The 25,662-nt window shown below is 36.1% G+C and overlaps 1 protein-coding gene across 1 annotated transcript in view; it reads right to left on the bottom strand.

Moving 5' to 3' along the window:
- The window catches only part of ZDHHC15 (zinc finger DHHC-type palmitoyltransferase 15), a 153,745-nt gene that overhangs the window by 100,770 nt on the left and 27,313 nt on the right, over window positions 1–25,662 (bottom strand). Inside the window, exon 2 of the mRNA XM_045879768.3 lies at window positions 21,992–22,018. Within this exon, the coding sequence (XP_045735724.1) occupies window positions 21,992–22,018 (27 nt within the window). The remainder of the gene's footprint in view (window positions 1–21,991; window positions 22,019–25,662) is intronic.

Raw genomic sequence — 25,662 nt, forward strand, 5'->3', positions numbered from 1 at the left:
GACACATGAAAAGATGGTCAATATCACTTATCATCAGGTAAACGCAAATCAAAACTATGAGCTATCACCTCACACCTGTCAGAATGGCTAAAATTAACAACACAAGAAACAACAGGTGTTGGTGAGGATGTGGAGAAAGGGGAATCCTCTTGCACTGTTGGTGTGAATGTAAACAGTTGCAGCCACTGTGGAAAATAGTATGGAGGTTCTTCAAATTTAAAAACAGAACTGTTCTATGATCCATTAATCACATTACTGGGTATTTACCCACAGAATACAAAAACACTAATTTAAAGGGACACATACATCCTTATGTTTATAGCATCATTATTCATAAGACCCAAATTATGTAAGCAACTCAGGTGTTCATCAATTGATGAATGGATAAAGAAGTGGTATGTATATTTAATCGAGTATTATTCAGCCATCAAAATGAATGAAATCTTGCCATTTGCAACAATGTGGATGGAACTAGAGGGTATTATGTTGAGCAAAATAAGTCAGAGAAAGACAAATACCACGATTTCACTCATATGTGGAATTTAAGAAACAGAACAGATAAACATAGGGGAAGAGAAGAAAAAATAAAACAAGATAAAATCAAAGAGGGAGGCAAACTATAAAACACTCTTAACTATAGAAAACAAACAGGGTTGCAGGAGAGGAGGTGGTTGGGCGATGGGGTAATTGGGTTATGGGTATTAAGGAGGCACTTGATAAAATGAGCACTGGGTGTTATATGTAACTGATGAATCACTAAATTCTCCCCCTGAAACTAATAATACAGTATATGTTAACTAAATTTTGAATTTAAATTAAAAATTAAAAAAAAAACAAATTAAGCAAAAAAGAGAGAGGCAAATCAAGAAACAGACTGTTAACTACGGAGAACAACCTGATAGCTACCAGAGGGGTAGTGGGTGGGGGGATGGGTTCAATAGGTGATGGGGATTAAGGTGTGCCTATGTTGTGATGAGCACCAGGTGTTGTGTGGAAGTGTTGAATCACTATATTGTACACCTGTAACTAATATTACACTGTATGTTAACTAACTGGAATTTAAATAAAAGCTTAAAATTTTTTTCTTAGTTTACATTCTTATCACCAATGAATAATAGTCATTCTTCCTCCACAGCCTAGCCCTTGTGAAGTGTTAGTGGAATTTTTGATCTTAGACAATACTTTAAAATTGTTAAGAGCCTCTTAACTGGGCGCCTGGGTGGCTCAGTTGGTTAAGCGACTGCCTTCGGCTCAGGTCATGATCCTGGAGTCCCAGGATCGAGTCCCGCGTCGGGCTCCCTGCTCATCAGGGAGTCTGCCTCTCTCTCTCACCCTCCCCCCTCTCATGCTCTCTCTCTATCTCATTCTCTCTCTCAAATAAATAAATAAAATCTTAAAAAAAAAAAAGAGTCTCTTAACTATAGGAAACAAACTGAGGGTTGCTGGAGGGGAGGTGGGTGAGGGGATAGGGTAACTGGGTGATGGGCATTAAGGAGGGCACTTCATGTAATGAGCACTGGGTGTTATATGCAACTGATAAGTCACTAAACTCTACCTCTGAAATCAATAATACACTACATGTTCATCTATTTTAAATAAAAAAATAAAAAATAAAATTGTTTCTTTGTGTTATCTTTTTTTGCAGAGAATTTATTATGAATTTATTAAGATGTTACATGTATTATCTCATTTATTCCTCAAAAACTACATGTAATTGATTTTTAATAAAAATAAAAATAAATAAAATTATTATTTTGTGTTATCTTTTGCTATGGTTTTGTTCCTTTGATTTTATGAAGTTTATACAGGAAAGACTCCATGTCTATCTAAGTTAGAAGGGACATAAACTAACTCCTGTCCTTCAGTATGGAATGGGATTATGGAACTTCTGGTTGCAAAGAAATTAGGAGAAAACTTTATTATGCACTTCAAAGGTAATAAATCTCTGCAATTTCGTTCCCCTGAATGTTGCAAACTAAACTCTTATACTTGATAGTGTTTTAAGGGTATTTATTTTTCTTCCAATGATTGAGATGGGAAGTGTGGGATTTTAAATTGTTCCAGCTAATACTACAAATTAACGACTGGTTTAATCATAAAATTTAAAACAGCTGACCCTCGTTCCTGTATTCCAATGTTTCACAGAAGTTATGAGTACTTTTTTTTTAATAGATGGGTAGAAAATGAGGGATCATGAGGTTAAATGACTAAGTCAAAGTCAATTACTGGATTGGTAGAATATGGACTATACTATAGATTTTATAAGAATCTTAGAGAACATACACCTGAAACAAACATAACATTGTATGTTAATTGTAATTCAATTTTAAAAGAAAAAAATCTTAGAGAACATAGAGATCCTCTAGTTTAACCTCCTCATTTTATAGAGAAATAATTGAGGCACAGGTAGGGTATGTGACTTGATTAGGGTTACCTAGAAAAGTTATGGAAGCAAAGGAACAAGAATCCAGGCTGCTTCATTCTCAGTCCAAAGCTCTTTTCCTTGGAGCAGTGGGTCCCAAGCTTCAGTGTGCATCAAAATCACCTTGGGAGGTTATTAGAATGCAGATCCTCAAGCTCTACACCAAAGATTCTGAATCAGTGATCTGAGATGGGAGTCCAAGAATCTAACAACTCGGGGCGCCTGGGTGGCTCAGTTGGTTAAGCAACTGCCTTCGGCTCAGGCCATGATCCTGGAGTCCCGGGATCGAGTCCCGCATTGGGCTCCCTGCTCGGCGGGGAGCCTGCTTCTCCTTCTGACCCTCCCCCATCTCATGTACTCTCTCTCATTCTCGCTCTCTCAAATGAATAAATCTTAAAAAAAAAAAAAAAAAGAATCTAACAACCCCTCCAAGTGATTCTCAGGCAGATGAGCCATAGAAAACAGGGCTTTAGGGGTCATTTGGTTGTTCAGCCCATCATCCCAAGGGGAAGCTCCTCTCCAACATCCCTGGCAGGCAATTTCCACATCTCTGTCACATTTCATCCTGCAGTGAGTATTATTATATTACGGGTGGGACCCATGATTCTCAATTTTGTTTCTCCCTATATATTTGATGTTCCTAAGGTATGATTCCAAATGTGTGGAAATTCATTTTTTTCTGCCTTAAAACATGAGAAACATAGGGGCACCTGGGTGGCTCAGTCGGTTAATCGTCTGCCTTCAGCTCAGGTCATGATCCTAGGGTCCTGGGATGGAGTCCCGCATCGGGCTCCCTGCTTAGCAGAGAGTCTGCTTCTCCCTTTCTCTCTCCCTCTGCCTCTCCCCCTGCTTGTGCTTGCTCTCTCTCTCTCTCTCTCAAATAAATCAATAAAATCTTTTTTAAAAATGAGAAACATATTTCTTTATATTTTGTAACTATATTCTTATAAACCGTAGGGACAATGAGTTTTTTAAGTGTGATGCTCTAGTGAGATTACAGATCACCAGAAAAATCAAAGAGCTTTTGAACAGTATTCCTGAACTGCCACTACTCATTGACATTGGAATGAACCAGGAAAACATCTTTTTAAAGCAAACAGGCACAGTAGTCTTTTGTTTATCTGGTAGTGATCACAGTCATGGGGCACTGGAAGCTGCTGGAGCTGTGATTACCACATGGGAAGCCAAAAACCTTTCAAGTTTTTTTTTTTCCTTCCACATGTGCAAAGGTTTTCAGGAGAAGAAGAAATCAGCCATAAGGAACATGACCAACTGCCAAAGAAAAATCCTTAGGCATGCAGTTTTTCTGAATTTAGTCACTGTGTTGCACTGTAAATATCCCATTATGGAAGTAGCTTCTGAAATGAGAAAGCTACTTGAACTTTTTTCCTGAAATAATAATTCATAAACACCTTGATAAAAATTATGGAATCTGAAACCACATGGTGGAAGTAGCATAAATTTGTTATTAGCAACATCTTTTGCCAGCAGGATGCCTTTCTATCTGTTGTTCCCAGGGACTAATGGAAAATGAGTGTTTTTGTGTGTATGTGTATGCACATGCATACACTTTCTTGTGTGAATAAGAATGAATGCAGCAAAGGAGGGCACGTATTGAATGGAGCACTGGGTGTTACACGCAAACGATGAATCATGGAACACTACATCAAAAACTAATGATGTAATGTATGATGATTAACATAACATAATAAAATTTAAAAAAAGAATGAACGCAGCAGATAAGCTGTTCTAAATGCAGCAAGATGAGGACCAAATTGGGGAAAAGAGGAAAATAATGAAATTTTACTATATATATTTAGACAAGTAAATGCTAAGGCTGTTATTGAGGCAATTATCCAACATACCTCTTTTCTTTAAAAGCTATTACTGAAAACTATGTTTCATTTAAAAAGATACATTTTCTATAGTATCTTTTATATCAATTGATGACTAAAAGCATTTGAGTTGGTAGAGTTGGGTAATGGGGAGAACGGTGTACCTTTCAACTACATACCATCATTCAAATAGGGACAGCAGCTGTAGCTTTAGCAATTGAAAGAATCCTCACTAAAATCCCCATTTTGGCCCAAGATAGAAATCCCCAGATTATTATCAAGGGGAAATTTGTCAGTGAGACAGTCACCTCTCTGAGTAGGAGACACCTATCAATGAGGTTTTGATTCTAATATGTGAGTTCTTTGCCTTAATTTACTTTCACTGTTTTAAAAACTTGAACAAAGAGCTGAACCTTCTCTCTCAGCTATTTGAAGGAGTATTTGGAGAGAATGGGGTTAGATGCCCATAGATTGTAGCCAAAGAGCTAAGGATAATTCATGAGAACACAAGAATTGTCCCAGAGTTGTTTCCATTATTCAGCTACCCCCTGCCCCAGGAGAATATAAGATTTTCTCGAGTTGTTTTCTTTTTTTTTTAAAGATTTTATTTATTTGAGGGGGGAGAGTGAGAGAAGAGAAAGAGTGCAAGCATGAGCAGGGGGAGGAGCAGAGGGAGAGGAGAGAGAGAATCCCAAGCAGATTCAGTGCTGAGTGCAGCCTCAGGGTTCGATCCCACAACCCTGAGATCATGATCCAAGCCAAAACCAAGAGCCAGACACAACTGACTGAGCCACCAGGTGCCCCAAGAGTTGTTTTCAAGGTTTAGCCAGCTACTCCTTAGGAGTCTCTCTGATGGTAGTATCAAATTCTAGTGTCAACATATGGCATCACATTTTAAAAGAGCATGATTTTCCTTATTGATATCAATTTCAAAAGTTAAGGTTGTCTCTCAAATATCCTATTTCCCCTTAATTATCCATTAGGCATCTACCATCTATCAATTTATATAAACCTTTTATGAAGCTGGTTATATCTTCAGTCTATACCAATTCTGGGAGGTAATGAGTCTCATAAGTTTGCCAGCTCTGTGCAAAGCAGGGCTTCATTTCAATTGTCGTAAAAACTCAGTATTTTTTCAGTTTCAAAGAGCTTTCTAGTCCGAGCATATTGGAATTTGGTAAACAACACAAAGCTAACAAAATATATAGCCTACATGTGTTTATAAACTTGGATTATCGTCCCTTTCTTTTTCCATGCTGAAGAGGCCTCTCTTCTTGGTCTGTTTTAAGCATTGAAATGCCATGCAAAACACAATGTATTTGGATTCAGATGATTTGGGCTTGAACTCTAGATCCACCACTTAAAAACTATGTGTCCTTGAGAAGCTGGTTAACTTTGCTAATCTCATGATATATGTATACACACACAAAAACAACCTTATCAGTTTGTCTGACAAAGTTGTGAGAACTAATTGACTTAAATGTAAAAGTATCTCACATACTCCTAGGACTTAATTGACATCAGCTTTCTTCCTCTCCTTTCCTTCCTATTAAGTCTTAGTGATTTGTTTTCTGAGATATGGTGGTAAAAACTATACAGACTTCAGGGGCAGACACACTATGGCTTTGTTCAAAAGAGGAAAGTGGTTTGTTTTCAGTGTTCTTTTTGATAATGTTTACTTAACATTTCATTGATTCATTGATTGTTGGAATAAATAAGTACACAGGGCAGTATCACTCATGGAATAACTTTTGGCTACTTTCCTGGTTTAAAATGGATAGTCGAGATGCCACCATTCTGTATGTATCATTTGGATTAAATATAGCCCAATGCCTTCATGTTGTCAGGGATACTCACAGTGGACACCAAAGCAGAACAGAGAATCCCTACTTTCTACATAGTAGCTAGGGATTTGCAAGCCAATTTTTCACTGGCTGGGAAAGTGGCTGGGGTTATCCCAATTCCAGCTTGGTTCCCTCAGAATGAATTTCCTTTTTTTGATGCAACCAATAAATTCTGTACCTCATTAATATGATGTTGGCTTGATTTATTTTAATATAACATTTTAGATTTGGAAAAGTCATTAGATGCCATTTGGATCAACAGTCTCCATGATGTATAAATGTATAAATCTTCTTTGCACTATTGCTAATAATTGTTCAGCCAGCTTTTGTTTGAATACCTGAAGTAATGGGAAACTTAACTCTTGGGGCAGCCCATTCTATTGTTAGATAACTGTTAGACACATCTTCCTCATATTAAGCAGAAATATGCCTCCTGGTAGTTCTCTCCCATTGATTCTAATTTTGCTCCCTGAAAGGAATCATATTTGCTTAAAAACAGATAGACTTGTATCTAGACATTTAATGATCTCTTACAATTCAATAATAAGACAAAAGACTCAATAAAAAATAGGTAGAAGATTGAGATGCTTCATAAAAGAAGATAGAGAGATGGCAAACAAGGACACGAAAAGATGCTTATTATTAATCGTTACATAAGTACAAAGTAAAACCACAAGGAGATATCACATCATACACAATAAAATGGTTTAAAATCCCTAACAACACCAAGTGACCGTGAGGATGTAGAGTGACTGGAACGCTCATATATCACTGATGGGGATGCAAAATGGTAGAACCCCTTTGCAAAACAGTTTAGCAGTTTCTTATAAAGTTAAACATACAATTACCATTCAGCCTAGCAATCCACTCCCAGGTATTTACCCAAGAGAAAAAAAAACATACATTTCTGCGAAGGCCTGTACATGGATATTCTTATCAGCTTGATTCATAATAGCCCCAAACTGGAAACAACCCAAATGCTCATGTATTTGTGAATAAATAAGCAAATTGGGGTACATCTATAATATAGAATACTACTCACCAGTAAAAATAAACAAACTACTCATACATGCACTGACATGGATGAATCTTAAATGCATATTACTAAGTGAAAGAAGCCAGATACAAAGGGTTACGATTCAATTTATAGGACATTCTGAGAAAGGTAAAACTATATGAAGAGAAAACAGATAATTGGTTGCCAAGGTGAAAAGTGAGAAGATAGCTTGTAAAGGGGGAAGAGGGATATTTTGAGGATAATGTAAATATTCTTTATCTTGATGGTGTTTACATCACTGTATACATTTGTCAAAACTCATGAACCTGTATATTTCTAAAGAGTGACTCTTATTGTATGTAAATTAAATCTTAACGTGACCAAAAAAAAAAATCCCAAAGAGATCTAAAAATGAGTCTTTTCTGGGGTGATGTGATGCAGCTAACAAGCCAAGAGACAAAGGCAGTCATTGGAAGCTGGAAGAGATAAGATTTGGCATCTTCCCTTAAGCCTCTGGAGGGAGCATGGCCCATAGATATCATCATTTCACACTTCTGCCCACTAGAACCATCTGAGAATAAATTTTGGTTGTTTTATTTCACCATGTTTGTCATAATTTGTTATGACAGCCCTAGAAAACTAATACAGACTATACTCAGTTTTTTTCATCCATAAATGAGCATATAATAATACTTCAGAGGGCTGTAATGAGAATTAAATGAATCAATACTCCTAAGGTACATTAGAGCAGTAGTTGGCACATAATAAATGGATTTGAAATAGTATTTTTAAAAAGATTTTATTTATTTTAGAGAGAGAGAGTGTGTGGTTGTGGGGAGGGGTGTGGGGAGGGCAGAAGGAAAGGGAGAATTTCAAGCAGACTCCACATTGAGAGTGAAGCCCAACACTGGGTTCAGTCCCACAACCCTGAGATCATGACCTGAGCTGAAATCAAGAGTCAGATGCTCAACCAACTGAGCCACCCAGGCACCTCTGAAATAGAATGTGTTATGATTCTCTAACCTTAGTTATCTTTTAGTCTCCATTCCCTTCATCTGTTAACTGGTAATAATAAAAATATTGACTCTAACAACCTCTAAACAAACAAACAAAAAACAAAAATGGGCCTTTTTCTTTGCAGTCTTTTCATTTTAGATTTTCTAACATTTAGCATAATAGGTAGCTATTTATTCTGACTTCCCAGCCTAACATTTTCATTTTTCTCATAGCCATATTTAAATGTGTTGGGAATTCTAGTCTGTATGATAGAAAGAAGTGCCAAGTGGTATGCATCTAGGGTAGGAAGCAAAATCATGACTCTGAAACATAGCATTGGCTTCATTCTGGCTGATCTTTCCTCACACATATAGATCTCATCATTTTGGCTCCATACATGCCGCCATCAAGGAGTAAACTGATGCAAGAGTGGGTTGCAGGAGTCATATTGGGAAGTACACAGGAGCATATAAGTTCTAGCTCAGGCCACTGGGGAGGGATAATAGCAGGGGAGTAATAGCTTTGAAATGTACTTTTAGATGTAGCTATATCAAAAGAGACTTGTCAAAATGTGAAGGAGCAAAATTACTTTTTTAAATCTTTACCAAGTATACAATAGACACCACTGGATTTTTATTTTTTAATTTTTTTTCATTTGAGTATAGTTGACACATGTTAGATTAGTTTCAGGTATACAACATAGTGATTCAACTTCTCTATACATCATGCTATGCTCACCAAAAGTGTAGCTACCATCTGTCCCCATACAATGCTATTACAATATCACTTACTATATTCCCTATGCTGTACCTTTTATCCCTGTGACTTATTCATTCCATAACTGAAAGCCTGTATTTCCCATTCCCCTTCACCCATTTTGCCTATCCTTGAACCCCCTTCCCTCTGGCAAACATCATTTTGTTCTCTGTATTTATATGTCTGATTCTCCTTTTTTTGTTTATTCGTTTGATTTACTTAGATTCCACATATGAGTGAAATCATATGGTATTTGTCTTTCAGTCTGACTTATTCACTTAGCAAAATACTCTATGGTTGCAAATAGCAAGATCTCATTCTTTCCTTCATGGCTGCATAATTTTCCATTGTATATATACACACTATTTTTTATCCATTCGTAAACTGACAGACACTTAGATTGCTTCCATATCTTGTTTACTGTAAATAAATCCGCAATAAACATAGGGGTGCATATATCTTTTCAAATTAGTGTTTTCATTTTCTTTGGCTGAATACCAATTAGTGAAATTACTGGATCACATGGTATTTATATTTTTATTTTTTTAAAAAAACCTCCATATTGTTTTCCATAGTGGCTATAACAATTCACATTCCCACCAACAGTTCATGAGTGTTCTTTTTCCTCCATATCCTTACCAACACTTGTTATTTCTTGTGGGTTTGATTTTAGCCATTCTGACAGATGTAAGGTGATATCTTGAAGTTTTGATTTGCATTTCCCTGATGATGAGTGATGTTGAACATCTTTTCATATGTCTGTGAGGCATCTATATGTTTTCTTTGGAAAAATGTCTATTCAGGTCTTCTGCCCATTTTTTAAATTGGATTCTTTTCAAAAAATTTTCTGGTGTTGAGACGTGATGAGTTCTTTACATATTTTAGATATTAACCCCTTATCAGATATATCATTTGAAAATACCTTCTCCCATTTAGCAGGTTGCTTTTTTGTTTTGTTGATGGTTTCCTTCACTGTGCAAAAGCTTTATTTTGATGTAGTCCCAATAGTGTATTTTTACTTTTGTTTCCCTTGCCTCAGGAGACATACCTAGAAACATGTTGCTATGATTGATGCCAGAGAAATTACTGCCTGTGTTCTCTTCTAGGAATTTTATGGTTTCAGGTCTCACAGTTAGGTCTTTAATCCAATATGAGTTTATTTTTGTTTATGGTGTAAAAAAAGTAGTCCAGTTTCATTCTTTTGCACATAGCTGTCCAGTTTTCCTAGCACCATTTAATAAAGACTGTCTTTTCTTCATTGTATGTTCTTGCCTTCTTCATCATAGATTAATTGACCATATAATTGTGGGTTTGTTTCTGGGGTCGCTTCAGTTTCATTGATCTATGTGTCTATTTTTGTGCCAGGACCATACTGTTTGGATTACTATAGCTGTGTAGTATATCTTAAATACTGGAGTATTTGAAATCTGTAATTGTGATACTTTCAGCTTTGTTCTTCTTTCTCAAGATGGTTTTTGGTATTTGGGGGTCTTTCGTGGTTCCATACAAATTTTAGGATTATTTATTCTAGTTCTGTGAAAAATGTTGTTGGTATTTTGATAAAAATAGCATTGAATCTGTAAATTCCTTTGGGTAGTACAGACATTTTAGCAATATTAATTCTTCCAATCCATGAGCATGAAATATTTTTCAAGTTGTTTGTATCATCTACAATTTCTTTCATCAGTGTTTTATAGTTTTCAGAGTGCAGGTCTTTCACCTCATTGGTTAAGTTTTTTTATTGGTATTTTTTCTTGGTGCAATTGTAAATGGAATTATTTTCTTTATTTCTCTGCTACTTAATTATTAGTGCATAGAAATGCTATCAATTTCTTGGTATTAATTTTGTGTCCTGCAACTTTACTGAACTCATTTATTATTTTTGGTAGTTGGTTTTTTTTTTAAGATTTTATCCATTTATTTGACAGAAAGAGAGCACAAGCAGGGGGAGCAGCAGAGGGAGAGGGAGAAGCAGACTCCCTGCTGAGCAGGGAGCCCAACTCGGGACTTGATCCCAGGACCCTGGGATCATGACCTGAGCTGAAGGCAGACACTTAACCATCTGAGCCACCCAGGCACCCCAATTTCTGGTAGTTTTTGGTGGAGTCTTTAGGTTTTTCTATATATTGTATTATGTCATCTGCAAATAGTGCCAATTTAACTTCTCCCTTACCAATATGGATGCATCTTATCTCTATTTCTTATCAGATTTCTGTGGCTAGGACTTCCAGTACTATGTTGAATACGAGTGGCAAGAGTAGACATCCTTGTCTTGTTCCTGATTTTAGAGAAAAAGCCCTCAATTTTTCATCACTGAGTATGATGTTAGCTGTAGGTACTTCATATATATTTCATATATATACCTTTACTATGTTAAGGTATGTTCCCTCTAAATCCACTTTAGTGAGACTTTTTATCATGAACGGATGTTGATTTTTGTCAAATGCATTTTCTGCACTATTGAGAATATCATATGATTTGTTTCCTCTGCTTTGTTGATGTAATGCATCACATTGATTGATTTGCAAATACTGAACCATCCTTACATCCCCAGAATAAATCCCACTTGACTATGGTGAATGATGTGTTAATGTATTTTTTTTTTTTTTGTCAATGTATTGTTGAGTGCAGTTTGATAATATTCTGTTGAGGATTTTTGCATCTATGTTTATTAGGGATGTTGGCCTGCAGTTTTCTATTTTTGTGGTATCTTTGTCTGGTTTTGGTATCAGGGTAATGCTGATCTCATAGAATGTATATGAAAGCTTTCCTTCCTCTTTTATTTTTTGGAAAAGTTTGAGGACTATAAATATTAATTCTTCTTTAAATGTTTGGTAGAATTCACCTGTGTATCCATCTGATCCTGTACTTTTAATTTTTGGTAGTTTTTTGATTACCAATTAAATTTTGTTACTAGTAATTGATCTGTTGAGATTTTCTGTTTCTTTCTAATTCAGATTTGAAAGACTGTATGTTTTAGGAGTTTATTCATTTCTTCTAGATTGTCCAATTTGTTGGCATATAATTTTTCATAGTATTCTCTTATAATCCATTGTATTTATGTGGTATCAGTTGTTACTTTTCCTCTTTCATTTCTGATTTTATTTATTTGGGTCCTTTCTCTTTTTCTTCATTAGTCTGGCTAAAGGTTTATTATATGTTACATATTATATATATAATATAGTTTATATAGAGAGAGATATATAGATATAAAAGCAGTGGAATATTACTCAGTCATCAAAAAGAATGAAATCTTGCCATTTGCAATGACATGGATGGAACTAGAAGGTATTATGCTAAGTGAAATAAGTCAGCCACAGAAAGACAAATACCATATGATTTCACTCATGTGGAATTTAAGACACAAAACAGATGAACATAGGGGAAGGGAAAGAAAAATAAAATAAGATGAAAACTGAGAGGGAGGCAAACCAAAAGAGATGCTGAACTCTAGGAAACAAACAGGGTTGCTTCAGGGTGGTGGGTGGGGGGAGAAGGGATAATTGGGTGATAGGCTTTAATGAGAGTACTTGATGCAATGAGCACTGGGTGTTTTATTCAATAACAAATCAATAAATTCTACCTCTGAAACTAATAATTAATTTATGTGGGGCGGGGAGGGGCAGAGCAAGAAGGAGAGGGAGAAGCAGGCTTCCCACTGAGCAGGGAGCCCAATGCCAGGCTCGATCCCAGGACTGGACTTGATCCCAGGAACCTGAGATCATGACCTGAGCTGAAGTCAGATGCTTAACTGACTGAGCCACCCAGGTGCTGCAATATAATAATCTTTTAGAAATACGTTAGCCTCTAAAGAGAGCTTCATTTGGTTCCCCAAATCCACATTATAAGTAGTTTTACAATAATAAGTATAAAATCAGAACACTGAGATAAGTGCTCAAAACCTAGCTGAAGATTTCCTATGCAGTATGAATGGGAGTATAATAGGTCATACTGTGGCCCAAACTTTTTCCTCCCAGTGCCCTTTCAACTTCCTCATATATGACCAATAAGTCAAGATTAATATATCAAGAAGTGGACACAGAGCAAATACTTTCATGCTCTGGGTTTTCAAATGGAAACCTAAATAAGTTCTTATATTAATTTGCTAGGGCTGCAATAACAAAGTACCACAGACTGAATGACTTAAACAACAGAAATTTACTTTCTCACAGTTTTTGAGTCCAACATTAAGGTAGATGTAGATGGCCATCTTCCTGTGTCCTCACATGGTCTTCACTCTGTGTTTGTGTCCTAATATCCTCTTTTTATAACGACACCAGTCATAATGATTAGGGCTCACCCTAGGGACCTCATTTTAAATTAATTACCTCTTTAAAAAACCCTATCTCCAAATACAGTCACAGTCTGAGGTACTGGGGGTTAGGAGTTCAACATATAAATGTCGGGGGAACAGAATTCAGCCCTCAGAAGTTCAAGTATTTAGGAATGACATCTATTTCTAAAAAGGTAAATAGCTACAACTATTTTTAACTTTAAAAAGGAAACCAGAGAATTTAGTATGAAACTAGTATGCAAATGAATTCTCAAAGGATGAGTGAAACTTTTACTTAAAATGATTAATGGCCATTTTTGAAGATAAGCAAGTGGTCAATATGTTACTCTTTTTTTTTTTTTAAAGATTTTATTTATTTATTTGACAGAGAGAGCGATAGAGCACAAGCAGGGGGAACAGTAGAAGAAGAGGGAGAAGCAGGCCTCTCACCAAGCAGGGAGCCCGATGCGGGGCTTGATCCCAGGACGCTGTGATCATGACCTGAGCCGAAGGCAGACGCTTAACCATCTGAGCCACTCAGGCGCCCCTCAATATGTTACTCTTGATTATATGTGGATTTTTATGACATATTGTGCCTGATGTCATTCTTAAATTCATCCCCTATCCTCACCTATCCTTGAACACTATTAAATTTCTAACATTCAGTGCATCCCAGATCCTCATATCAAGATCTTCAAAATACAGATACTATGATGCTGAATAAGATCATCTATGCAAAACAGTCTTATGAAAGCAAAATTATTATTATGGACTTTGTTTCTAATGATCTGTGGAAAAAGATATGTACTCATGTCTTAAAGAAAGAATTTGTGAATCCTGTATAATCAAGGATTATATAATATATAATATTCTGGACTGTGGTTCAGATGATCTAGGCTTTAGTTCTTTCTGTTCACTAGAATCAGCATGACTAGGTCAACATATGCTACTTCTTTTGATCTCAGTTGTTCTACTTACAAAATATGAATGCATGGCTTTTGACAATATATTTATAAAGGTGGTAGTAGGAATTATAGTCCTAAAATATATTATGCTTCCTAGAAGAAAGATCTTTCAGGTCCTTTCCAATGTTAATAACAATAACAATAATAATATCTACTACTATTTATTTTGTACTTATCATATGCCAGGCACTATGCCAAGAGACTTACATACATCATCTTATTTAGTGCTCTACACACCATGTAAAACGGTTACTTTTATAGCAATTTTACAGATGAAGAAAGTGAAACTTAGTGACATAAAGTTCCCAAAGGTAATATATATATTAAGTGGCAAAGTCAAGATTTGATCCTGGGTACATTTCACACCAAAGTCTGTGCTTATTTGCTACTGATACAATGCTCTTAGTGCATTAGAGATTGGAATTTATCAGGAACTGTATTAATTCTCCAAGTTTGTCATGACAAGTTACCACAAACTGGCTGTCTTTAAGAACAGAAATTTATTCTCTCATAGTTCTGGAGACGAGAAGTCTGAAATTAAGGTTTAGGCAAGGTCATATTCTCTCTGGAGTTTCCAGGAGAGAATCCTTCCTTGCCTCATCCTAGCTTCTGGTGATCCTTGGCAATACTTGGTATTTTTTGGTTTGTGGCAACATAACTCTTTGCTTGCTTTGTCTTTGCATGACCATCTTCTCTCTGTGTGTATCTGTGTATCTAAATTTCCCTTTTCTTATAAGGACACCTGTCATAGGGCCTACCCTAATGCAGTATGACCTCATCTTGACTTGATTACATCTGTAAGGACCATATTTTTTTTTTATTTTTATTAGTTTCAGAGGTAGAATTTAGTGATTCATCAGTTGCATATAACACACAGTGCTCATTCCATCAAGTGCCCTCCTTAATGCCCATCACCCAATTATCCCTTCCCCCACCCACCTCCCCTGCAGCAACCTTGTTTGTTTCCTAGAGTTCAGCATCTCTTATGGTTTGCCTCCTTCTCAGTTTTCATCTTATTTTATTTTTCTTTCCTTTCCCCTATGTTCATCTGTTTTGTGTCTTAAATTCCACATATGAGTGATATCATATGGTATTGTCTTTCTGTGACTGACTTATTTCACTTAGCATAAAACCTTCTAGTTCCATCCACGTCATTGCAAATGGTAAGATTTCATTCTTTTTGATGGCTGAGTAATATTCCGTGTGTGTGTGTGTGTGTGTGTGTGTATCTCACATCTTCTTTATTGCAAAGGACCATATTTTTAAATAAAGTAACTATTGGTTTTGGGTGGTTATAAATTTGGAGGGAGCTCTTCAATCCAGTAAAAGAACCATTAAGCAGACAAGAAATGGAAAAACTTTTGCAGTATGTTTATTATGGCTTTCTTAAGCTGTGGAGACTGAATAAAAAGTTATGTGATTTGAGGTCTTCATTTATTTGGCAAAATATTTTCTTTGCCAATGCCAAATAATGTTCCTATTGGCAGTCATATGCTATACTGTATTCTACCTTATTTATTTTTTAAAGATTTTATTTATTTATTTGACACAGAGAGAGAGAGACAGCTAGAGAGGGAACACAAGCAGGGGGAGTGGGAGAGGGGGAAACAGGCTTCCCGCCGAGCAGGGAGCCCAATGCGGGGCTTGATCCCAGGACCCTGGGATCACGACTTGAGCCGAAGGCAGATGCTTAACGACTGAGCCACCCAGGCACCCCTGTATTCTACTTTAATAGTGCAGTGTAAATTCAAACAAGACACAAATTCATTGGGTTAGAAGGGACCACAGATATTCATTAGGCCTATTGGTCAGGTTCTAGGCAAGGCTTACCAATTCATGCCAGATACTTGGGTGTCTAATACTTTCTGAAAAATAAATTTCATGGCATCTCCTAGTAACCAACTCCAGTCTTTAGAAGTTCTTTACAAGTCTAGCTTTCAATCTTCTGGTTACAATCAAATCTAATTTCAGCTTATTTATCCCACTGTCTTTGAGAACCCTGACATAAAAATGTTATAACTGAGACTGTTCATACTTAACATTTACAGAGCAGTTTACTGTTGTATACTTTTACTCCCATATAATTTCATGCTTGCTAGCTTACAATAAATCTGTAACATGTTACTAAACTCACCTCCTTTCATAGAAATTGAGGTTCAGAGAAGTTGAGTTACTTAATAAAAATCATAGAGCTAGTAAATGATAGAGCTGTAAGTCCAACTCAGATCTTCTGTCCCTAAATCCTGTGCTTTGTCCCATTATGCCCCACTGCAGAATAAAGAAGCAAAATCTAATCTTATTCTTTATTATATTGATAAATTTGAGAGCAATCAGGAGAAAAGTGCTTGGAATCAGCATTCTAGTGTCAGGAAGGAGCTTAAAAATCATATATTGTATTTCCCTGATGATGAGTGATGTTGGGCAACTTTTCATGTGTCTGTTGGCCATCTGTATGTCTTCTTTGGAAAAATGTCTATTCATGTCTTCTGCCCATTTCTTAAATTTGTTCTTTGGGTGGAGAGTTTGGTAAGTTCTTTATAGATTTTGGATACTAACCCTTTATCAGGTATATCATTTGCAAATATCTTCTCCTATTCCAAAGGTTGCCTTTTAGTTTTGTTGATTATTTCCTTCACTGTGCAAAAGGTTTTTATTTTGATGAAGTTCCAATAGTTCATTTTTGCTTTTGTTTCCTTTGCCTCTGGAGATGTATCTAGGAAGAAGATGCTATGGCCGATGTCAAAAAGATTGTTGCCTGTGTGCTCTAGGATTTTGATGGTTTCCTGTCTCACGTTTAGGTCTTTCACCTATTTTGAATTTATTTTTGTGTGTGGTGTAAGAAAGTGGTCCAAATGGATAAAGAACTTGTGGTATTTATCTACAATGGACTATTACTCAGCCATAAAAAAGAATGAAATCTTGCCATTTGCAATGATGTGGATGGAGCTAAGAGTGCATTATGCTAAGCAAAATAAGTCATTCAGAGAAAGACAAATACCATATGATTTCACTCATATGTGGAATTTAAGAAACAAAACTGATGAACATAGGGGAAAAAAGAGAGAGGCAAAGCATAAAACAGACTCAACTATAGAGAACAAACTGAGGGTTGCTGGAAGGGAGGTGGGCAGGGGGATGGTTTAAACAGGTGATGGGTATTAAGGAGGGCACCTGTTGAGATGAGCCCTAGTTGTTGTATATAAGTGATGAATCACTAAATTCTACATCTGAAACTAATTATTACACTGTATGTTAACTAACTGGAATTTAAATAAAAACTTGAAACAAACAATCATACATTATCACCACAAAAGACCCCAAATAGACAAAATAATCTTGAAAAACAAAACTGGAGGTATCACAATTCCAGACTTCAAGTTATATTATAAAGCTGTAGTAATAAGTATGGTACTGGCACAAAAATAGACACACAGATCAATAGAACAGAATAGAAAGCCCAGAATTAAACCTGCAATTATGTGGTCAATTAATCTTTAACAAAGCAGGAAAGAATATTCAAAAAGAAGAGAGATAAACCAAGAAACAGTGTCTTAACTATAGAGAACAAACTGATGGTTACCAGAGAGGAGGTATGAGTGGGGATTGGTCAAATAGTTGATAAAAGAAAAAAAAATCATACATTGTGGTAACATAATCTAAAGAATTCAAATCCCCGTAACTGGATTGATGCTACTAGGAAGGCTCTGAACCGAGTTGAGCTTACAAATGACACTCCACACTGGTGTGATTGAATTCACTGATAATATACAAAAAATGAAGATACAGAACTTTGGACACTAGATAAAACAGCAATTGAGCATCAAGTTTCTCATTAAGGAGCTCAACTAAGCAAATAAGGGAGCTATAGATTGAAAAGTAAAAGACAAGTGCAGGTTTACTTAAGAGTACGAACTTTGAAGTCAGTTATGGGTTTGAATTCTCCCATTTATTAGCTAGATGACCTGGGATAATTTAGTTAACCTTTCTAAATTTCAGTTTCTTTCATAATAAAATGGACACAAGAGTGTCTATATCACTGTCTTTATGTAAATACTGAAGGACTTAATGTACATATAATACTTAGCAGGGTACCCAGCACAATAAATAATAGTTTCCAATAATAACATAATTGTCATTATTCTTATTATGATAGAGCATAAGTAAAGCCCCAGCCCAACTTGTTTTGAAAGTGTATTGTGGAAAATTATGTTTATTATATATATATATGTATGTGTGTGTATATATATACACACACACACACATACATAAAGCGATCTCTGACCTAAGGAACCATATTGAGAATAACAGACAACTCAAGACTTGTTTTAAGTCTATAATAATAGTAGCAAATATTTGTTGAGCCATAGTATGGCTTTACTTACTTTGCATGCATTAACTCATTAAATTTTCATAGTAACTCTATGAAATAGGTAGTATTAGTATTTCTATTCCACAAATGATAAAGTAGACACAAGAAGGTTGAATAATTTGCTAGGAAGTAGTGGTGCCAGGACTAGAATTTAGTAAGGATAGCTCTAGAACCCATACTTTTAATTACTATTTTCTACTATCTTCCCATCACTCTACTCTGTGGCCTCTATAGCCAATCCCTCTGTTAAATGATTAATAGCATGAATGCTTATTTGTCAAATGCTTTATCTGCATCTATTGAAATGATCATATGGTTCTTATTCTTTTATTAATGTGGTATATCACACTGATTGATTTGCACATGATGAACCACACTTGTAACCAAGGAATAAATCCCACTTCACCATGAGGAATGATTTTTAAATATATTGTTGGATTTGGTTTGGTAGTATTTTACTGAGGAATTCTGCATCCATGTTCATCAGGAATATTAGCCTCTAGTTCTCTTTTTTAGTGGAGTCCTTAGCTGTCTTTGGTATCAGGGTAATACATTTGAAAAAGTACAACATCCATTCATGATAAAAACACTCAACAAAGTAGGTTAAGAGAAAACATCCCTCAACATTATAAAGGCCATATGTGAAAAACCCACAACTAATATCCTCAATGGGGAAAAAACTGAGACCTTTTTCTCTACAGTCAGGAAGAAGACAAGAATGTTCACTCTCACCACTGTTATTTAACATAGTAATGGAAGGGCTAGCCACAGCAATCAAACAACAAAAAGAATTGAAATGCACCCAAATTGGCAAGGAAGAAGTAAAACTTTCACTATTTGCAGATGACATGAAATGCTATATAGAAAACCCAAAAGACTCCACCAAAAAACTGCTAGAATTGATATGTGAATTCAGTAAAGTTTCAGGATACAAAATCAACATAGAGAAATATGTTGCATTTCTATATAGCAATAATGAAGCAGCAGAAGGAGAAATTCAGAAAACAATTCCATTTACAATTGCAACCAAAATAAGAAGATAACTAGGAATAAATCTAACCAGAGAGGTAAAAGACCTGTACTCTGAAAACTAGAAAACACCAATGAAAGAAATTGAAGATGACACAAAGAAATGGAAAGATATTCCATGCTCATGGGTTGGAAGAACAAATATTATTAATATGTCTATAGTACCCAAAGCCATCTACACATTCAATGCAATGCCTATCAAAATACCACCAGCATTTTTCACAGAGTTATAAGAAACAATCCTAAAATTTGTATGGAACCACAAAAGACCCCAAATAGCCAAAGGAATGTTGAAAAAGAAAACCAAAGCAATGTTGAAAAAGAAAACCAAAGCTGGTGGCATCACAATTCCGGACTTCAAGCTCTATTACAAAGCTGTCATCATCAAGACAGTATGGTACTGGCACAAAAACAGACACATGGATCAATGGAACAGAATAGAGATCCCAGAAATGGACCCTCAACTCCATGGTCAACTAATCTTCAACAAAGCAAGAAAGAATATCCAATGGAAAAAAGACAGTCTGTTCAACAAATGGTGTTGGGAAAACTGGACAGCCACATGCAGAAGAATGAAATTGGACCATTTCCTTACACCATACACAAAAATATACTCAAAATGGATGAAAGACTTAAATGTGAGACAGGAATCCATCAAAATCCTTGAGGACAACACAGGCAGCAACCTCTTCGATTTCGGTCGTAGCAACTTCTTCCTAGACACATCACCAAAAGCAAGAGAAGCAAGGGCAAAAATGAACTATTGGGACTTCATCAAGATAAAAAGCTTTTGCACAGCAAAGGAACCAGTCAACAAAACCAAAAGACAACGGACAAAATGGGAGAAGATATTTGCAAATGACATATCAGATAAAGGGCTGGTATCCAAAACATATAAAGAACTTATACAACTCAACACCCCTAAAACAAATGATCCAATTAAGAAATGGGCAGAAGTCATACACAGACATTTCTCCAAAGAAGACATCCAGATGGTCAAAAGACACATGAAAAGATGCTCATCATCACTTATCATCAGGGAAATGCAAATCAAAACTACAACGAGGTATCACCTCACACCTGCCAAATGGCTAAAACCAAAATCACAAGAAAAAACAAGTGTTGGTGAGGGTATGGAGAAAGGGGAACCCTCTTGCATTGTTGGTGGGAATGCAAACTTATGCAGCCACTGTGGAAAATATTATGGGGGTTCCTCAAAAAATTAAAAATAGAACTACTCTATGATACAGTAATTGCACTACTGGGTGTTACCTCAAAAATACAAAAACATCTATTGAAAGGGATACATGCACCCATATGTTTATTGCAGCATTATTTATAACAGCCAAAATTGGAAGCAGCCCAAGTGTGCATTAATGGATGTAAAAGATGTGGTAAATATATACAATCAAATATTACTCAGCTCCAGAAAAAATGAAATCTTGATATGTGCAAATAAATGGATGGAGGTAGAGAGTATAATGCTAAGTGAAGTAAGTTGGTCAGAGAAGGACAAATACCATATGATTTCATTCATAGGTGGAATTTAGGAAACAAAACAAGAAAGAAACAGGAAACAAAACAGGTACAGGAAAAAAGATGAAGAGAGACAAACCAAAAACCACTCTTTTAACTATAGAGAACAAACTGGTGGTTACCAGAGGGCAGCTAGTTTGGGGGATGGGTGAAATAGGTGATGGCGATTAATGAGTACACTTATCATGATGAGCACTGAGTAATGTATAAATTGTGAATCACTATATTGTACACCTGAAACTAATAAAATACTCTGTTATGTTAAATATACTCCCATTAAAATAAAAAGAGTAAAAAAATAAAAATGCATAATATAAACATTATGTACCTAATTAATTATAACAGTTAATCCCATGAAGTGAGAATTAAAAGTGGCTATATAAAGTGGCTACATAAATACTTATGGTTATGCCTGAAAAAATAACACAAGGTTAAGTGTTAAGACTCATGCTTAGTTTATACATTTTCTAATGGAAAATTCCTCAATCTCTTTACAGTGGTAGTATAAATTGCAGATTAAGCCAGATGGGGGTGAAGAGTGGGGAAGAATATGTAAATATATTGCAACTGTGATGGTGAAGGACTTATCCTTTTATATTTCCTTGTGGGACCCTTATTCCATACCTTTAAGAAGGAATGAATTGTGCAGGAAGGCAAGGTACCTAGGACAACAGTGATGAAGCAAGAGCCTAGGGTCACTATGGCCAACAGCATGATTACCTATGTCTTTCTCTATCATAAATACTGGTAACTTTCAATTCCTGTCCTATAGCCAAAGGGGCCATCGAAAATATGTTCTGCTTTATCTCTGGGTAAGCTCCTGGTATGCCTCCTGAAAAATGCCATCCTAAACTTTCCACTCAATTCAGTATTCCTGGGAAAGTTGCTCAATTTATAGGCTTTTATGTAGTTCACTTTTAGATAGAAAGGATACAATTCTGACCAATACAATTTACAATACTATCTTACCTTTTTCTGCTGGGCTCAAAACAGTCACTGTAAAAAAAAAAAGAGAAAGGTCAAAATTAGTGATATTTAAAAACATTTGTATTTTCCTTTTTTAAGATTTATTTATTTGAGAGAGAGAGTCGGAGACGGGGGGGGGGGTAGAGGGAGAGAGAGTCTCAAGTAGACTCTGTGCTGAGCACGGAGCCTGATGCAGGGCTTGATCTCATAACCCTAAGATCACGACCTGAGCCGAAACCAAGAGTCAGATGCTTAATCACTGCACCACCCAGGTGCCACAAAACGTCATTTTTCTAATCCTTCTTTCCATAATATCATTTTTGAGCCATGTATTCAGTGGAATAACACTTTAGGAAACAACCAGCCTGCTAAGATGAGGGAAGACAAGGATGATTAAATTCCATCCTTTGCTATCTTTCTTCATCTTAAACCTGACTTAATAAGAATTTGTACTCATTCAACGAATACAGATGTAACCAGATTTTTAAAAATTCCACCAAATGGAAACTCTTGAGCTATATAAGGACTTAAAAGCCAATCAATTAGGAGATGACCATTCATTTTCTCAAAGTATTCACTGTAGAACATCTTTAAATACCGAGCTTCTCTTATATATTTAGAGTTAATTTAGTGTGGAGGTTGCATGCCAGCTCTGAAGTCAAACTGCCTGAGTTAAAAACCCATTTGCACTATTTTGTGACCTTAGGCAGGTTCCTTAACTTCCCTAACATTACCTACCTTACAAGGTTACTTGAGATTCAAACGAGTTAACGCATGTAACTGCTGTTTAACATAGTATCTAGCACAAGGCAAGGATTAAATAAATATTAACACTTCTTATTATATTTGAACTATGAATTTGTAGAATATCAGAACTGGAAGAAACTTTAGCGATTATCAGGTTTATTTGTCTCATTTTACAGCTGGGAAAAAAGGACTAGAGTAGTATTAAATGATTTGTCCAAGGTCACACAGAAAGTTAATGGTAGAGCTAGGAATAGATTCCAGCCTCCAAGGCTTTTTGCATGTACTGTATCTATACCTTCCCCAATCATTCTTTGCTGCCTTATGTGATGTATACATAATTTTTGCTCAGAATGTCATTTTAACAAAGTGAGGCCTGTTAGTCACCACCATCTGTGAGCATTTATACTAGGTGTTAAGGCAAAGTGAAACTATAAGGCATGTCTTTCAATCTTGAGAAACTATTGAATTAAGATGGTTTTCAGGGGCGCTTGGATCAGTTGGTTAAGCATCTGACTCTTGATTTTGGCTCAGGTCATGATCTCAGCATCCTGGGATCCAGCCCTGCATTGAGTTCTGCACTGGGTGTGGAGCCTGCTTGAGATTCTCTCTCTGTTTCTCTTCCTCTGCCCCTCCCCCCCCACTTGCATGTGCGAGCTCTCTCCCTCTCTCTAGAAGATAAAATTTTGTTTTTAATTAAAAAAATACATAGTTTTCATACACAATGATAAATACTTAAGGTCAGAAAAATGGGGAAAAAAATCCAAACAGAGAATGATACTATATTCTAGGGGCTATTTCCTCAGTTATACTTTCTCTTTCTCTTCATTTCCAGGTCTATTTTTGTTGAGTCTTAAAAATTTATCCTTTTAGGGGCGCCTGGGTGGCTCAGTCATTAAGCGTCTGCCTTCGGCTCAGGTCATGATCCCAGGGTCCTGGGATTGAGCCCCACATCAGGCTCCCTGCTCAGCAGGAAGCCTGCTTCTCCCTCTCCCATTCCCCCTGCTTGTGTTCCCTCTCTCACTATGTCTGTCTCTGTCAAATAAATAAATAAATCTTTAAAAAAATTTATTCTTTTAATAATCATTTGGATGAAATTTGTTAAAACTATTCTATTTTGTTTGTGCAAAAATCTAATCAGGTAATGCCCTCTTTTTTATAATACACCTGCCTGGAGATGGATACTAACTTTCTTTTTTCCTTTCCAGTTAAAAAAATCCTGGTTAAGAATGAATGAAAGAAGCACACACTCTACTTTGACAGTATAAATGAAAATGGAAACAAGAAGCCTTGGTGGATCAACCTAGGATTCATGGTTTTGCATATACATGTTGCATGACTGAATCAGTTGAACTAGGCTCTGAACTGGGTTAATAACATCTCCTTAAAATAGAGTGGGGGAGAGCAGAGTTGCTTAGAGACTAATCTTAATAAAGAGTGGCTAACAAATTGCTATTTGGTATATCTCTTTCTATCTCTATGGCTGAACAATCACTGGTAAGCAAAAAGCGGAGGTCCTAACTACCATTTGCTTGACCACTTGCTATAGTACTTGTGGGTGAGGGAATGCAATAATTCAGTGCTTTGAAGATGTTGGAACGAGACAATGTGTATACAGAAAAATGAGTGGAAACCAGTAAAGTTTCCAGGTGGAGAACAGCTATCTTTACATAATTTTATGTCTATCATGGTGCAAGTGGGATTGGTTTATATGATCAAGAACAGTGGCCAGAAGTAGAATCCATGGGTAAAAGCTACACGTCAACACATTTTAGCTCAATATAAGAAAAAAAAAGATTTTGATGATGGTGACGATGACAGTGACAACTATGACAATGATGGATTGGCAGCATTGGAAAGGACTGAGTTTCCCATTACACACACTTGGAAATGTTGTAGAGGACATTTACACATTAGTTAGACAGTGGACTTGACTTTTAAAGTTCCTTATATTCCTGAAATCTGTAAGGATTTCAATAAGCCTAAGGGAAAAAATATTTTCTTGCAAAATTCCCTGTTGGAAGTTACATACTTCTGAAGAAAAAAAGAAAGGCCTTTACTATAAAACATTGGGGCATTTATCTTGGTAGTTCTGCTTTTCCCTTAGTGATCTTTGTAATATTGCCTTTTTCACTATTAAAGGATGAGACTAATAATATGTCAGTCATATTTAAAAAGAAAATGTTATTGCTTGTGATGTTTAATTTTATGTGTCAACTTGACTAGGCTAAGGGATGCCCAGATAGCTGATAAAACATTATTTCTGGGTGTGTCAGTAAGAGTATTTCTGGAAGAGATTAGCATTTAAAGCAGTAGAAAGTAAAGATCACCCTCACCAATTTAGCGTGAGCATCATTCAATCCTTTGAGGGCCTGAAAAGAACAAAAATGTATAGGAAAGGCAAATTTGTTGTCTGGCTGACCTCAAACATCTATCTTCTTTTGCAATCAGACATTGGTACTCCTGGTTCTCAGGTCTTTGAACTTGGACTAAAACGTACACCATTGGTTCCCCTGGTTCTCAGGCCTTCAGATTTGTACTGAAATTACACCACTGGCTTTCCTGGGCCTCCAGCTTGCATAAGACAGATCATGTGACTTAACCTCAGTAATCACATAAGCTAAGCCCTTGTAATAAATCCCTTTTTAAATATTTATGTATATTTTATTGGTCTTGTTTCTTTAAGGAACTCTAATAGACTGCTACAACATGGATGAAGCTCAAAAACATGCACAGTGAAGAAGCCACATACAGAAGACTGTATATATTGTACAATTCCATTTGTATGCATGTCTAGAAAAGGTAAGTTTTAGAAAGAGAAAGCAGATCAGTGGTTGCCTAGGGCTAGAGGTGAAAGTGAGGTGCTGCAAATGGACATGAAGAAACTTCTGGGGGTGACAGAAATGTTTTGTAACTATACCAGGTGATGG

The sequence above is a fragment of the Mirounga angustirostris genome, unplaced genomic scaffold (assembly GCF_029215605.1).
Source record: "Mirounga angustirostris isolate CCGP_5_RB_7025 unplaced genomic scaffold, mMirAng1.0.hap1 SCAF_11, whole genome shotgun sequence".
Taxonomy (NCBI): Eukaryota; Metazoa; Chordata; class Mammalia; order Carnivora; family Phocidae; genus Mirounga; species Mirounga angustirostris.